Source organism: Diabrotica undecimpunctata, chromosome 5 (assembly GCF_040954645.1).
Source record: "Diabrotica undecimpunctata isolate CICGRU chromosome 5, icDiaUnde3, whole genome shotgun sequence".
Taxonomy (NCBI): domain Eukaryota; kingdom Metazoa; phylum Arthropoda; class Insecta; order Coleoptera; family Chrysomelidae; genus Diabrotica; species Diabrotica undecimpunctata.
In genome coordinates this window covers 95,222,152-95,238,215 of record NC_092807.1, presented here as the reverse complement: position 1 = coordinate 95,238,215, position 16,064 = coordinate 95,222,152, and the positions used below count along the sequence as shown (strand labels likewise).

Sequence of the window (16,064 nt, the reverse complement as noted above, 5' to 3'; positions counted from 1 at the left end):
GAGTTTCTATTAATAAAGTACTGGGAAGGAAAACAACTATTTATGATAAATTCATTGTTTAATAATAAACAAAACTCTAGCCTATTCAAATAAAAATTTCTTCACACGAAGAGCATTTTATATTAGATTTCAAATTGGGACTTTTTCCACATTAACGTTTATCTACAAAGAAATATTTTTTTCATAAAAGTTTGGTTTCACTTTACGGAATAAATGTCTAAACATTGACTAAAACACCAAAATTGATTTTAGATCCCTCAAAAAATTGTCCCCATAAAAGTTTTTACATTTAATACGAGAATGTCTCTTAATGTCAAACAGGATTTTAAAAGTTAATAGAAATGATTAGGAAGTAATGATCTTAAATATCTTAAATCTTATGGAAAATACCTTCATGTCGTACTAAATCATATCCCTTAGACAAGGAAGATAACAGAACACACACATTTTTTTCTGTTTGCTTCAATGACATCTGTAAGTCCTGGTAAGACTGGATTTAGGAACCGTTTCATGGTTTGACACAGTTCCAGAAAATAACTATGGAAAACGATGAAAGAAATCGGGACAACTCAGAGATTAATAGAAGCGGTGTAAAATCTATACAGCAACAGGGTAAGAGTTAAAATCGCCATTAAATCCTTAATCGAATTACAGATAATAAAAGGCTTACCGCAACGACACTCTACGTCTCCGACGCTGTTCAAGATATTCCTAGCACAAATATTAAAGCCATGGAACAGGAAATGTGAAAGTATGGAAATACCAATCCAAGACCATTTATTTTACAAACTAAGTGTTGCAGATGACCAAGGATAACGGTTCAAGATGAAGAAAATTTATTATATATGCTCCGAAAACTAGAAGAGGAATACACAAAAAATGGGCTGGAAATAGACCTAGAAAAGACCGAATACTTAACAACAAGAACAAGAAGCAATGGAAAATTTGGTAATGAACAAAGATAGAGAAATTACCGGCACTGAAAAATTTAAATACTTACGATTCATATTGTCAAAGAATGGAACCACTGAGCAAGAGATAACCAGTAGATTAGCACAGAGAAGGATATTTATCAAACAAATGGACGGGGAACTCTGGGATACATCATCACCAATTAGCCCATATTTGTCCACTGCTGAACGTAGGTTTCCCGTAAAATGTTCCACCTATTTCTATCTTGAACTTCTTGAATCTAATTTGTGATGATGCGCTTTATATCATCCGTTCATCTAGTCGGTGGTCGCCCTCTGCTTCGGTATGCCTTTTGTCTTAATCGTAATTCTAGAATCTTTCTGATCCATCTATCATCCGTCTACTAGTAACATGTCCAGCCCAAGCCCATTTAGCCATGAATATTTTTTGAATTGCGTGTTATGTAACTCTGTTTGTGTTGTGTAACTATTTATATATTGTACTTTTTGCCAGAGTTAGTGTTTCTGCACCATTTGTAAAAACTGGTAAAATACATTGGTTTACCAAAAACCATTATTTTTAAACAAACTGAAATATTAGACTTGAACATGTTGTTGAATCTACGAAAGTCATCCCATGTGAGACTTATCCTTCTTTGTATTTTGAGTTGTCTGGTTATCTCTGCCTAATCGAATCTCATGTCGTCGATATTTGTAAGCTATTACTGAACTTTTTCGCTGACTACAATTTTGGTTATAAATTTTGTCTTTAAAGTATTAATTTTTAGACCAATTGTTTTTGGCGCTTCATAGAGCGTTTCATGGTATAGATAGATTATTAGAAATGTAAAGGAGAAAATAAATATCAGCTTGGTGCGTAGCGTAGTTAGATCCACATACAGTAAGCACATCAACGAGAACTTGAGAAACATACAAGGAAATTGCATAGAGGAAACCTGTGAGAAAATAAAAATAGCTATAGTCGAGGCTGACGAAGTAGTCGCAAGTAAAATAAGAAGAAATCACAAAAATGAGTGAATGACGGAAGAGATACTTGATCTAATGGAGCAACGCATACAGTACAAAATAGATCAGAATCAACAGGAATACAAGGAAATCCAATGTACGATAAGGGCAAGAATTAAAAACGCAAAGGAAAGCTGGATGAAAGAATGTTGAGAAGAATTGAAATCACTACAACAAAAGGGAGACAGCTTTGGACTACATAAAAAGGTCAAAGAAATTTCGAGTATATACAAGAAACACCATGAGACTCGCCTGAAGAATGATCAAGGAAACTACGTTCATACCCAGGAAGAATTAGCTAAAATCTGGGCAAACTATGCTTCGTCCCTCTTTGCGGATAATAGACCGAATCTGCCAACTACTAACTACCCACGGAAAATTTATCCGGCCCTCCCATTATTCGCGTCGAGGTGGAGTACGCTATAAAAGTAGCAAAACTAGGCAAGGCCCCTGGACTGGATAAAATTACTACGGAAGCCATAAAACTGTTGGAAGATGATAACATCGACATGCTGGTACCAATTTTCAATGTCATATATAACACCGGTTACATTCCAACGGATTGGCTTTATTCAACCTTTATAATGATCCCTACATCACAAAGAGCGACAAAATGCAAAGACCATAGACTGATAAGTTTAATGAGCTAATTGCTTAAGGTGTTTCATCTTTCACACGAGAATATTTAGAAAGCTGGAAGATCTAAGCGTTTAGACACAATTTGGTTTCAAGAGCGGACTGGGTACACGTGAAGCAGCTTTCCGCTTGAATACGCTTGTACAAAACTGCATGAATCAACGAAAGGATATAGTCATAACATTCCTCGATTATAAAAAAGCGTTTGACAACGTAAAACATGACGCAATGATAAAAATGCTACACAACGCTAACATTGACGAGGAATATATAAGAGTTATCCAGAATCTCTATTGGAATCAAAAAGCACGAGTGAGACTGAACAAATCAACCAACACAGAAGAATTTGAAATTTTAAGAGGTGAGCGACAGGGGTATAGTTTGTCTCCTATGCTCTTCAATCTTTATGCGGAGAACATTTTTGCAGAGGCACTGAAAGGCTCTGAGTGTAGAATAAAGGTAAACGGGTTCCCGATAAATAACATTCGTAACGCCGACGATACCGCGATAATAACAGACAACGAACATGATATGCAGTTGGTGTTAAATAAAATAAACACCGTAGGAAAAGTATATGGCTTGAAGATAAATGCTGGAAAAACTAAATGCATGCGAATAAGAAAAAACGCACTGTTAAGAATACAACTGCAAGTAGATAATGCTCCAATCGATCAAGTGAAAACATTTAAATACTTGGGAATGATGATGAATGACCAATGGGATCCTCAACAAGAAATAAAATGCCGTACCGAACAAGCAAGACAAGCTTTTATCAAATTTAAACCACTACTATGTAACCGCAATCTTTCCTTTAATCTCCGCTACAGGATGGTTAAATGCTATGTATGGTCCATATTGTTATATGGCATGAAAACATGGACGTTAAGAGTACCTTCCATTAATAAGTTGGAGGCCTTCGAAATGTGAACATTGCGAAGAATGTTCCGCATACCATGGACAGATAGGGTAAAAAACGAGGAAGTCTTAAGAAATGCAAATACCGAGAGAGAACTACTCAATTTGATCAAGGTACGAAAAATTGGATACCTCGGCCATATTCTGAGAGGAAAAAAATACGCAATCCCTCAACTAATCATCCATTGAAAGATTAAAGGTAAGAGAGGAGTAGGTCACAAACAAATGTCGTGGCTACGGAACATAAAGAACTGGACAGGCATAAATAACACTGGCGATCTTTTGCATGCCGCAAAAGACAGACGTCTGACATTAAGATAATTCGCCAACGCACTATAGGTGCACGGTACTATAAGAAGAAGAATAAGAAGCGTAGTGTAATGAATTACGGAGTAAAGAATTGGGTAATAAACAAACAATACAGGTCCAAAATTACTGCAACCAATTTCCATCACGAATCCATCACTTATTGTAGAAAAACGTTTAATTTGGTATGGGCACGTGAAAAGAGCAGATCGTAGAAGGTATATATAAAAGATTCTGGATTGGAGCCCAAGTGGAAATAGAAAGAGAGGCAGACTCCCAATATCATGGAGGGATGAAATGAACGTCCATAAAAAGGTGAGACCTTAGAGATGGAGAATAGCAAGATAGAAAGGAGCTGAAAGAAGGAAGCCAAAGTCAAATTGATAGGATGGTAATTCGGACGTCATTGTAATTGTGAAATATGTCAATATGACTCTACCCTACTTAAGCTCTTACCAGGATTTGCAACCATTATAAGGTCGCCTGTTTTCCATACGTTTGGTACATAGGTAAGCCAAATACAAGCATTGAGTAAAATCGTTGATTTATCCAAAACCTTTCTTTGAAATCCCCTCAAAATCTCTCCTGTTATTAGGTCAAATCCTGGTGTTGTTCTGAGCATTTTTTAATTCCTTAGCAACATCCTTACAGATAACCAGTGGAACTCTGTCAGTGTGCTCATTTAAGTGGAATTGCAATGCATCAGCACCTTTGTTAGATTGAAATCTTGTTTCAAGATCTTCTGCAAAAATATATACTTTTTCTAAATTGGTACGATGCCAACTTTTATCATCTTTTGTAATAGAAGGAAGGAACTTGGGTTACTGGAAGTTGAAAATCCGTTAGGAACTAATTGGTCGATGCGTGTTTGATGATTTTGATTTCCAATTATTGCCGTCTTTGTCTTATTGTACGCTTTTCGGCTATTAGCTGACAAATTATTTTTTTGGTTGTTCAGGATCTTTACTCTTAACAGAAATACTATTTCATGTAAATTTCCTTTGACAGATTAAATTAATTCTAATCTGTGTTTATTTATTAGCGTTGGATTTTAATCTCTCATAATGAATTTGTATTTTGTCACTAATGTTAAAATAGATTTAAGAATTCTTGAAGTAATTTAATGATATTTTCTTGCCAAAACAATATCTATTAAGTCTGGAGTATTCGACTAAAGTATTTCTCGGCGTTTAATTAAGATTTTTCTTTGCTCGAGAGATCAGCAACATTTAGTTCGATCTTGATGTTATAAAAGATCATTATCTTATTTATAAAATGTAATTAATATTCGATCCTAATTTAACTAACGATGTACCAATTAATTAACTAGTATATTATATTATAGAGTAGAAAAATTCTTCACTTTCTTTTGCTACAATTTAAACAATTGCCTATAAATTTTTTTAAAAAATAATTTCACTATATTACAAGAAAGTCTCGTCAATGCCAACTAATTTCGTTCCCACATTAAGAAAATTATAAGTTACGGTATGGAAAAATAAATTAACACATTGTTAATAATACTGGGATGAAAATATTTCCTTAAAAAGGTATCTATTAAAAACATAAGTTGAAAAGTTCAAGTCTATATTGAACCAGGAGATCAAATATAAGAAACAGTTTACTAAATGAAATAGAGTTATCTGTCAAGTTTTAAGAGAGACCTTAAATATTAAAATGCAAAAATCATAATTTATTATTGAAAATGTTTTTTTTTTTTAATATGAAAAATGATTTTTTTGGTGTATCATACACAGTCAACCAAACTACTAAGAAGTAGGCCCAGGACACTAATACACTTTGTGTCTCGAAGGCACCATTGCTCAGTTGTTGAAGATGATAAACACGCAAAATATATAAACAAAAAACAAAAAAGAAAAGTAAAAGTATAATTGTTCACAAAAAAATGAGCTCCACTCTTTTAAAATATTTGAATCCCAAATAAAGAGATATGGGATGCTTATAATACAAAAAAGACAAGATCGATAAAAATATAAAAAAGAAACGAAAATATATTAAACGTATAGATTTGTATATTAAACGTAACATTGTTGCAAAGATTTGCATAGCATCGGTCAAAATTAGAACTATTGTTGTGAGAATTTGTGGGACATCGGTCGAAACTAAAATTGTTAGAAGTAATTGTTAGCTGCAATATAGTAACTAAGATGTAGATAAAAAAAAAAGATGTATTTAAAATAATTACGTAAATTAAGGTTACTTACCCAATTAAAGAGGGGGTCATTCGATAAAGAGAGGAAATAACACAAATGTTACTTCTTCTGTAAGAACAGAAAGAAAATAATAAGTTAAGATAAGGTAAGATAAGGTAAGATAAGGTTGCACGAAACAGACAGCTTCCAGAGAGAAAAATAATGTCAATTTATCTACGATGAAGCGATGGGGAACTAAGTTTTGAAATTATAAATTATACTGAAGGGAATATTCTTGATGTAGTCGTAGTACAATATTGTTAACATATTTTTCAAAAACGAAAAATAATAATAATAATAATAATACCATACTTAACATTCTTCACGTATGTTGTCATATCCCAAAACTTATGTAGCAGCCCCAGTATCATTATTTATGTATCTCCTAATTTATAATTAATCTACCTACTTACCGTTTGAACCACCAAATCACAAAATGTAAATAATTAAACTTATATACAACTATTAAATCTACAAAAATTACTTTTTGACAAGGTATATTTTCTGTAGTTTATTTCAGCGTTCTTGACGTGAACCTATAGCATTATCCAAACTACTTTCAGATTAGCATTATTCTCATATATTACAAATATAATTAACATTTTGTGTACACGTTGTTTGTTAAATTACGCTGCCAGGTTTCCGGGTGAGGACTATTTCAGAAGCAAACACGATTATGGGTTAGAAAAATGAGGATAGGGTCTTGAAATATTGGTCTTACAGGTAAGAGTATAGAATTAGTAAATACGCTTAAAAGAAGGAGAGTACAATTTTCTTACATTCAATAGTCGAGGTGGAACAGAAAAAGGTCGAAAAAAAAAAACTAGGTGAAGGATATATATTATGGTATGTAGGCAAAAGTAACAGCAGGAATAGAGATGGTATAATTGCTGATGGGGACATAAAAGATATCGTAAGATGGGGACAACATAAAATAAGTTGTATGAACTAGTAATGAAATAATTAGATTGAAATAAAACAAGTGTTGAATATTGTGTGTCTATTTGTGTATACGCTCCTTAAATCGGTCAATATATATATAGGTGCTTACTGACTAGATCATTTTCTTCCAAACGAACCAATCGAATCGATCGAACCAAGCATGCACAAATAAGCAAATGCTTAAGTTATTCGAAGCGTTCGTTTTATTCGCTTCGTTCCCATGCTCTTGTTATTTTATTTCAGTGATGCACCGACCATGAAGGCAGAAAATCTGGTTATAGCTGCTGTGGAGCTTTTTTTCTCATTCAATTTTTTACAAATAGAAATGAATTCAAAAAAAAATATCAAAAAGACATTGGATTGGATTGGAGCTTGTTTTTTAAGTCGTAACAAAACGCCTCTGTTGGGAGATATTGACATTCATTTTAAAAATTTCACTCTAGTGTTTGCAGAAAACTTTGAAAAATTAATAAACTAATATATCTATTAGGTCCTACAACTGCAAAAAGAGATATAACATTTCGAAAATATATATCTCTTCAAGATCGCACAGCTGTTACTTTGCGTTTTTTGTCAACAGGAGACTCATATGCGAGTTTACAATATTTATTTAAAATTTCTAAACAACGTATTGGTGTTATCGTTATAGAAACATGTCATTCGTTAACTCAAGAACTGAGGGATCAAATAAAGGTAAAGCTATTTAATTTTATATTACTTAAAAAATATTGACAGGTTTTACCAATTATCAAAATTCTTGAATTCTACAGGTAGCAAAGCAAGTAATAGTTTAAACCAGTCTGAGAAACTTTTACACCCCTTAAGTATGACATTATGGACAATTCATTGGAGCGAGGAGGATTTACTCTAGTAAACAAGAATCACCCACACCCCGCTCCAAAGCTACAGACCATCTACTTTCCCCCAATAGCGCTCTGATGTGCTATAGAGGCTCTCTTATCAGAAAAGTGCTTGTCATGTATGAATCCTGGATACAAGACCCCCCACAGGAAATCCTACCCCGAACAATGCAGACCAGCGTAAGGCGCTCTATTGCCGCTATCTCTAGTGACTTATCATCGATCTGTATTGCTTGCACGGTCCTCGAGTCCCCGCCCAGTTCGGTGACTCGGCGCTTGAGGATGTGTGCCCCTCTTGCCCCCGTTGTTTGGGTTTTGTTAGTATTTTTTGTGGCTTGCACCTTTTGTTAGTATTTCAATAATTTTTTTGGTGGACGAAGCCGTCTTTGTGTATTTTGTAAATTTTTTTGAGGGCTGTCTGAAACTTAGTAAAAACTATCTTTCGACAGGTATGTCTTGCATTGTTAGCTGTTCTTCTGGATTATCTCTTATCTTTATGAAGATAGCCGCTTGGGTCTTTTCTGGATGTATTGCTATTTTCTATTGGATACTCCATTCTTCTATCATATCCAGTCCGTCTGTAGATTTCTTACAGCCATATCCAGGTTCCTATGTTTTGCCGCGATTGCAGTGTCATCTGCATAAAGGCTGATTAGTGTCCTGGGTATTTTTGGAACGTCTGTTGTGTATATGCTATACAGGAGTAGTGAAGAATATCGATTAGGTAAGAGGAGATGAGTTTCGTCATGGCACCGCTGTATCCATAATCTCTCATTTTGTATGCCAGTCTTTCATGCCACACTTTTTCGAAGGCTTTGCTTACATCCAGAAAGGCTGCTTCTATATATTGCTTGTCATTGAATCCAGCGGCTATGTATTCTGTAAGTCTGAGTACTTGTAGTTCGCTGGAGTGTTGAGCTCTGAATCCGAATTGTGCTTTTGGGATTAACCCTAATCTGTGTGTCTCTGATTGGAGTCTGGTATGGATAACTCGCTCTACTATATTACTGGCTGCTGGAAGTAAGCTAATCGGCCTGTAATTTTGCGGAAATATGTGGTTATTTCCTGGCTTTGGTATCATGATTACATGGGCTTTCTTCCGTTGGTTTGGGAAGAGTCTGTATATTAATATTGCGTTTGTTATCGTTGTCAGATATACAATTGTTTCGAAGATATTTCAGTGCTCTGTTAGTGATTTTGTCTGGACCACGTGTTTTCTTTGGTAACGTGGTTTGCCTGAACTTTTTCTGATCAGTTCACTTATTTTTCTTGGTGATGTGCGATTTATTATTTCTTTTTGTTCTTCTGACGTTTCTAGTTCTGTTTCTTCGACTTCTTCGATAAAGTCTATTTCTTCGTCTTGGTGATAATTCAGTGTACACTTTTTCTTATCACCCCAGCTTTCTCTTCTACTGAGTAGACGATTCTGTTTTTTCCGTGTAGTGGGGAATGGGTTTTCTAAAAGTTCATTGGAGCCTCCATATTTCTTGCATATTTTGACCCCCTGGCTCCATTTCTTTTACATAGTTATCCCACTGTTAGCTGCGACATTCTATTAGTGCCGGTTTTTGCCGATTCAGTCTGTTTGTCCTATTTTTATCTTCCTGATTTCTTGTTCTTCTGACTTTCTTTTTGGCTTTGTTCTTCCCCCTATCATTTTTTTTTATTTCCTGATTAATGGCTCTAAATCTTCCCATGTGAATTTCCTATTCTTCTTCAGTGGTGCTATTCCTTAGTGCTTCTTTTATGATGTTTTCTAGCTCTACGACTTTTTTGTCTATTTGTTATGAATTGTCAATTATTGTAGGAACGTTTCCAATTCCTATGCTCACTAGTCTTTTGAAGTTAGACCACTTCGTTTTCTTTCTTCTCCTTTTGTTTTTAGTTTAGTTTTTTCCCTGTTCTAGGTTTTTAGCCACCTTTATCGTTCGCTATTACGGGTTATTATCATACATCAACATCTTTGGAGGTTATACACTCTTTTTAACAAAATTATAAACACAATATTTAACTTAGACATGCCACAAGAAAACAGTTTCAGAAAATTTGTTTAATCTGTAGTTTGAGAACGATAAGTGAAACTTCACCATTTATTCTTAAACAAAATACGTCAAGAATGCTGAAATATAATTCTAATAGTGTAATCTGCATCTATAGAAGTGAGGTATACTTTCAATTATGAGTTAATTTAAATTTGAGTGTTAATTTTTCAATCTCCAACGTTTCACTTCTCTTTTTAGTCAAGCTTCTGCAGCCTATCCAAAAGTCGGAAATTACTACCCGGAAAACAGTTACAGACAACCGATTCAACAAGAAAATTGGCCATCAGGTAGGAAATTACAAAGTTATTTTATTAACACGACAAACGGAAATAGTTCTAAATAAGAAAAAAACATTCCCATATTTTCAGTAGCGTGGGCACGATTTTTTTTGTGGGTGCCTTTTGCTTCTACATTGACTAGCCCTAACAGCTAGCCACTAATTGATTGTACCTATTGGATGTTTAAAATAACGTAAAACAGTACCTATAAAATAGAATATAACTTCTAATTAAATATAGTGTAAACTGTCACACATGACACTATTACAGCTATTACTGTACTGAACATGAAAAACTGAAAAATAAACCTTAAGCTTACCTTACGTTAAACCCGAAGAAACCGTTAATGTTAGCTGTTATTGAGCATATTATTTATGTTCAGAAAGCACCGTCTGTCAACCGCTTCCACACTACATCTCATATCAATAATTTTAAATGGGGAAATATAGTGGACTAATTCCACTACTTTCTTCTTCTTCTTCTTCTAGTGCCGTCTCCACTAATGAAGGTTGGTTATAACCATGACAAATTCGTCTCTATCTTCTGCTTTTCTTAAGAGCGTCTGTGTGTTTAACCCGATCCAGTCGCGAATGTTTTTCAGCCAGGATATTTGTCGTCTACAAGGACCCCTTTTTCTTTCGATTTTACCCTTCATAATCAGCTGCAACAACTCGTACTTATCATTTCTAAGTATGTGCCCCAAACATGCTGTCTTTCGTCTTTTAATGGTGGTCAAAAGTTCTCTATCTCCTCCCATTCTGTGCAACACCATCTCGTTCGTAATATGATCGGTCTATGGTATCTTCAAAATTCTCCTAAAAAGTCACATCTCAAAAGCTTCCAGTTTTCTCATTAATTCAACATTAACAGTCCAGGTTTCGACACTATAAAGAAGAATATAGTGGATATAACATTTTACCATCCGATATCGGATTTGCTGATTGAGTCTTTGGTTACTCATAAACTTCCTCATTTTCAAAAAGGCTGCTCTTGATTGCTCTATTCTTGAGCGAATTTCTGATTTCGGATTCAGATCTTCCGTAATCTAGACTCCTAAGTATTTCATTTTGTACACTTGCTCAATATCTACCTTTTTTATCTAGATCCTTGTAATGACTTTGCCCTCTTACTGATAACCATGGTTTTTGTTTTCCTTATGTTTATTGTTAAACCAAACTGTTCCCCAGTATCACAAATTGTGTTTAGTAACGCCTGTAGGTCTGTCTCACTTTCAGTGATAATGACTGTATCGTCAGCATAACGGATGTTATTTATATTTTCACCATTTATCTTGATCCTTTCTGTACAGTTTTCAAGTGCTTGCGTAAATAACTCTTCGGAATATATATTAAATAGTAATGGTGAAAGTACACAGCCCTGTCTCACTCCTCTACTTATCTGTTGTGCATCCGTGCTATTTCCATCTAATGTTACCACAGCCTGTTGGTTCCAATAGAGATTTCTCACTATGTTAATGTCATTTTTCGAGTTCTTTTCTCTTTAAACATTCCATGGGAATGTTATGTTTAACTTTGTCGAAAGCTTTCTTATAATCTATAAACGCAACGAAAACATCTTTTTGTTGATCTCGACAGTTTTGGGCAAGAGTTGTGAAACTATACAGAGCTTCCACTGTTCCGAAGCCATTACGAAAGCCAAACTGTCTATTACTCATATCCGCTTCGCACTTTCTAAATATTCTTGCATGTATAATCTTTAAAAATGTTTTTAATAAGTGTGACATTCAGCTGAATAATCTATAGTCATTACAGTGTTTGGGGTTTTGGTTTTTGGTAGCGGAACAAAGGTCGATAGCAGCGATTCTGAGGGTAACTCACCAGATTTGTACATGTTGTTAAAGAGTATAGTTGTAACAAGATTATACTTGACAACCCTGTCAACCATTGTGACGTAGGATGCTGTCAACGGTTGTCTGCCATATTCATTGGCATTGTCATATTGTCTACATAGCAATCAACATGTGTGTGTCTGTATAATGTAGTTTTAATAATGTCTATTGTTTTATTTTTCATCTGAATATACCACATCAAGCAATGTGTTTTATTATCATTTACATCAACCTGTGCGTTGCTACCTATTGGCAGGGAAGTTATTACGAAATGAACCCTTATTTCTCGAGAATCACATCCCAACCTAACCATCCCCTTAAATAGTTATTGCACTTAAATTGTCTTCGTCTATAAGTTTAATCAGCTCGATATGAACTTCATCTGGCCCAAGGGTTATGCCAGATTAGAATAAAGTCGAACTGATTTCTAATGCAATTTTGTTCATTATCCTGTGGTGACCTCCAGGTATACAGTCTACGGGGTGGTAATAGAAACCATGTGTTCATAATCGCCACTACTTTAAATAACAAGATGTCTGATACTTCTTTCTTTTAGATGATGGTATTTATGAACAACGTAATGCGCAGGAGAATATCCAAAATAGAGGTAAGAAAAGATATATGTAAAAATCATCAATATTGGGTACTTTCTTATAAAACACTTGCATCATAATCATCAGATGGCGCTATAGCCTTTTCAGCCTTCCCTGTCGAGTGCCTGTCTTCTTCATCTCTCACTCCAATCGCTTTCAAATCTTTATGCAGATCGCATCGTCATTATATGTGCGTGAGTCATTCCCTTCTTCTACTTCCCCAATGCTATCATTCGTAAAATGTGGTCCACGTAACTCACCCACCCTATTTCCAAAGATCAAAGGCTTATAATTCTTAATGCGGTCAATAAAAATAGCTTTATTCTAAATATTTATTTAAAATGCTAATTTAGTAGAGGTGATTATCATGGTAAAATGAACTGGAAGATCAATTTTAGTTATAAGCAATTTACCGTGTCATAACGGTAATTAAAAATAATAAATGCTCCAATATGAGTTCGTGAAAACCTAGCATGAAAGCATAGCTGACTAAAAATAATATTCCTTTTGAAGCAATGCTAGAAGCCGGATTGAATGGTCTAAAAAAACTAGCGAAACCAAGACTTGGTGCGTTAATAAAATACTTGAAGATAAACGTCATGTAGCTTTTTGCGACTTCCCCATTGAATCAGTTTGAAGAACTGTTTATCTACGGCTAGTCCATTTTAAATACGTTTATTGTAATACCGATACTTCACAAATTCACGAATAACAAATAATACCAATCAAACATAATGAATGTTCATAACCAAAAGTCCTTATTTATTCTTCAAACAATTAAGAAAACCAATATTTCCAATTTATTATGGGACAAATACACACAAATTAGAAATGTTTAGAAATGTTTTTAAAACCCCCGTCCATTGTGACGTAGGTAGTCCACACAGAGCGGTGTTGTATCTTATTTTATCTGAATACTTTCTCCCGGTCACGCACATGTGGCTAAAAGTTGAGGGCACTGATATAATGGTCGATCTGTACATGAAAGTTTTAAATACACTTGTAAAAATTGGTAATGATTATTTATTACTGTCTAATGTATAAACAATATATAATGTACTAATCCCTAATAATATCTGATTTGTACTTTCAGAACAAAAAATAGACTACAAACCTAATTTAGGAAGGCAGCAAATATCAAACACTGTAAGGAATGATGGTAAGTTCAAGAATTATGAATTAATAAAGATGTTTAATAATTAAAGAAATTTTATAATGTTATATTATAATAAAAATCAGTGTTTATAGTGATTCGCTCCTCATATTAATGATGCTGTGTGATGTGAAAACAATTTTCTTTTGTTGGTTAGTTACCATTCAGTAATTACGAGTTCAGCCGTTTTATTTCTTAAAGATTATTTGCTGCTTTGCCAAGTTTCGAATGCTACAAGTACTGATCCTTTTCAATTTTGTGGCATTATTGGCTGACCGGGGGATTCTTTACACCATTTTCCCATAGGGGTACCCCAGACTGAGGAACGTTTCTTTCTGATTTTCAGCCATGGTGGTGTCCTGGACATATCGTTACGGATCTTTAATATTGCAGCCATCGCACCACGTACACGTGAGGTTGACAGTTGGGTCGGTGTATTAAATATGTTATCACCCATTAAAAAATCTTTTACAGGTTTTTGAAGAATCTAAAAGGTATATGAGGGATAGGGTATAGCTGATGACAAATCCTTGAAGACATACAGCTGATTTTGTTTTGTTTTAAGTCATAAAAAATGAGGAAAATCATTTTTTGCATATAACACGTCTCGTATACATTTTAGATAAAATTTATTCAAATAAAAATTGTAGATCTTAAAAAGTTCTTTAATTTGCGAGTTTTTAAATTAAAATACATAAACAATTTACCGAGATAATTGCAAAAAGTGTATTTAGCTTATAAACATTTATATTAACTTTCATATTTATGGGGCTGTCTTTTTAACTTATAAACATTTATAATAATTTTGATATTTTTTATGACACAGGCCTGTAAGTAGGTTCACTTAAAAGATGACCAGAAAACACAATCTTAAAAAAGAACCTTCTATGACAAAGAGAACTTTTTTTTTAAATCATATTTCCATTATAAATTAAGAGCTGAAAATTCAAGTGATTATAAATGAAAATCTAGATAATTCAACTTGTAGATGAAATATATAAAGAAGGTGTACAAAGTTATAACCTTTAAAGTGAAAGGGAGCAATTCCCGAGCTCCGTTTTTTTAGAATGGAAAGTAAAGCGCTAGAAAAATTGCAATATCTTGCCTTCTATTACAATATACATTTTCATTTTTTAAACTGAGGAATATATTTTAATCGAGAAAATATACGAACTGATTTACACGTTCACCCCCCCCCCTAAAACTCATAGGAAAAATAGATTAATTAATTTTTTCCATAAAAAAGTCATTAAAGTTTACTATTTTTCGCATGGAATATATAAATTTTAATAAATAATATAATATGTTCTTTATGCAAATATATAATATTAATCATAAATTAATACTCAAAAGATATTTATTTAAACTATTAATCCAATTCTTTTATGAAAAATTTATCTAATTGATCTTTCCAGGATGTGAAAATAAGTTTCGCAGTTCTTAAAATTTTATCGAGCTATCGCAATTAAAAAAAAATCAAGCTTCTACGTGGCATAGAAACCGAGATATTGCAAAAATTTTAATCGCAATCCAATTTGAAGTTTCATTTTAAAAAAGCGGAGGTCGGACAGAAAGTACTTTACGAGTACCATCACATTAATGGGATATACCTTTTTACTCCTTCTTTGTGTATGCCATCTACAAAATGGATCATAAAACTTACCTTTGTTTATAATCTGTTAAATTTTTAGCTTTTAATGTTAATAAACAATGGCGACATGATTTTAAGAAAAAAAAAATGCCATCTTTGTTCCTATTGGCCGTAGAAGGTTCTTTTTTAAAGAATGGATTTTTTCACCATCTTTTCAGTGAGTCGACTTACGAATGCGTGACTTAAAAAATATCAAAGTTATTATAAATGTTTAACGCTAAAAAGTCAGGCCTTTTTCAAAAGTTTTTTTTTAACAATTTTGATAAAATTGTTCTATATTATGTACTTAAAACTGAAGCCTCAAAGAATCAGTTGCCCCAAAGAAAATTGTTTAAGTAATCACTCTCTAGGATAAACAAATTGAATAACCTACAAACTATTTAGTCGATCTAATTGAGATTTAGCGTACTTTAATAATACATTAATTACCATAATTTCAAGTGGTTATATAATATGTCATTATCCAAAAAACAAATTTACTAACATTAGCAAAAGGAATATTCTTTACTATTTTTTTGAAGTTATTATACGCACGGTCGGCGTTGAAAATTTGCACGGGAGTGAATCTGTGAAACCATTACATATGTAAGATAATGAGTAAGAGAAAGACATAAAATATATTTTCTCTCTCTTCCTCTCTCGAGAATAAAAATGTTCCTTTTGTATATATATTTAATATTATAAATATA

The 16,064-nt window shown here is 33.6% G+C and overlaps 1 protein-coding gene across 4 annotated transcripts in view; it reads left to right on the top strand.

Moving 5' to 3' along the window:
• The window catches only part of LOC140441500 (uncharacterized), a 116,931-nt gene that overhangs the window by 94,901 nt on the left and 5,966 nt on the right, over positions 1-16,064 (top strand). For 2 of the 4 annotated variants that reach the window (XM_072532256.1, XM_072532258.1), the window contains exons 7-9: positions 10,050-10,138; positions 12,535-12,585; positions 13,665-13,730. In XM_072532256.1, coding sequence (XP_072388357.1) covers positions 10,050-10,138; positions 12,535-12,585; positions 13,665-13,730 — 206 coding nt within the window. The remainder of the gene's footprint in view (positions 1-10,049; positions 10,139-12,534; positions 12,586-13,664; positions 13,731-16,064) is intronic. The other 2 variants (XM_072532257.1, XM_072532259.1) reach the window with 1 other exon arrangement.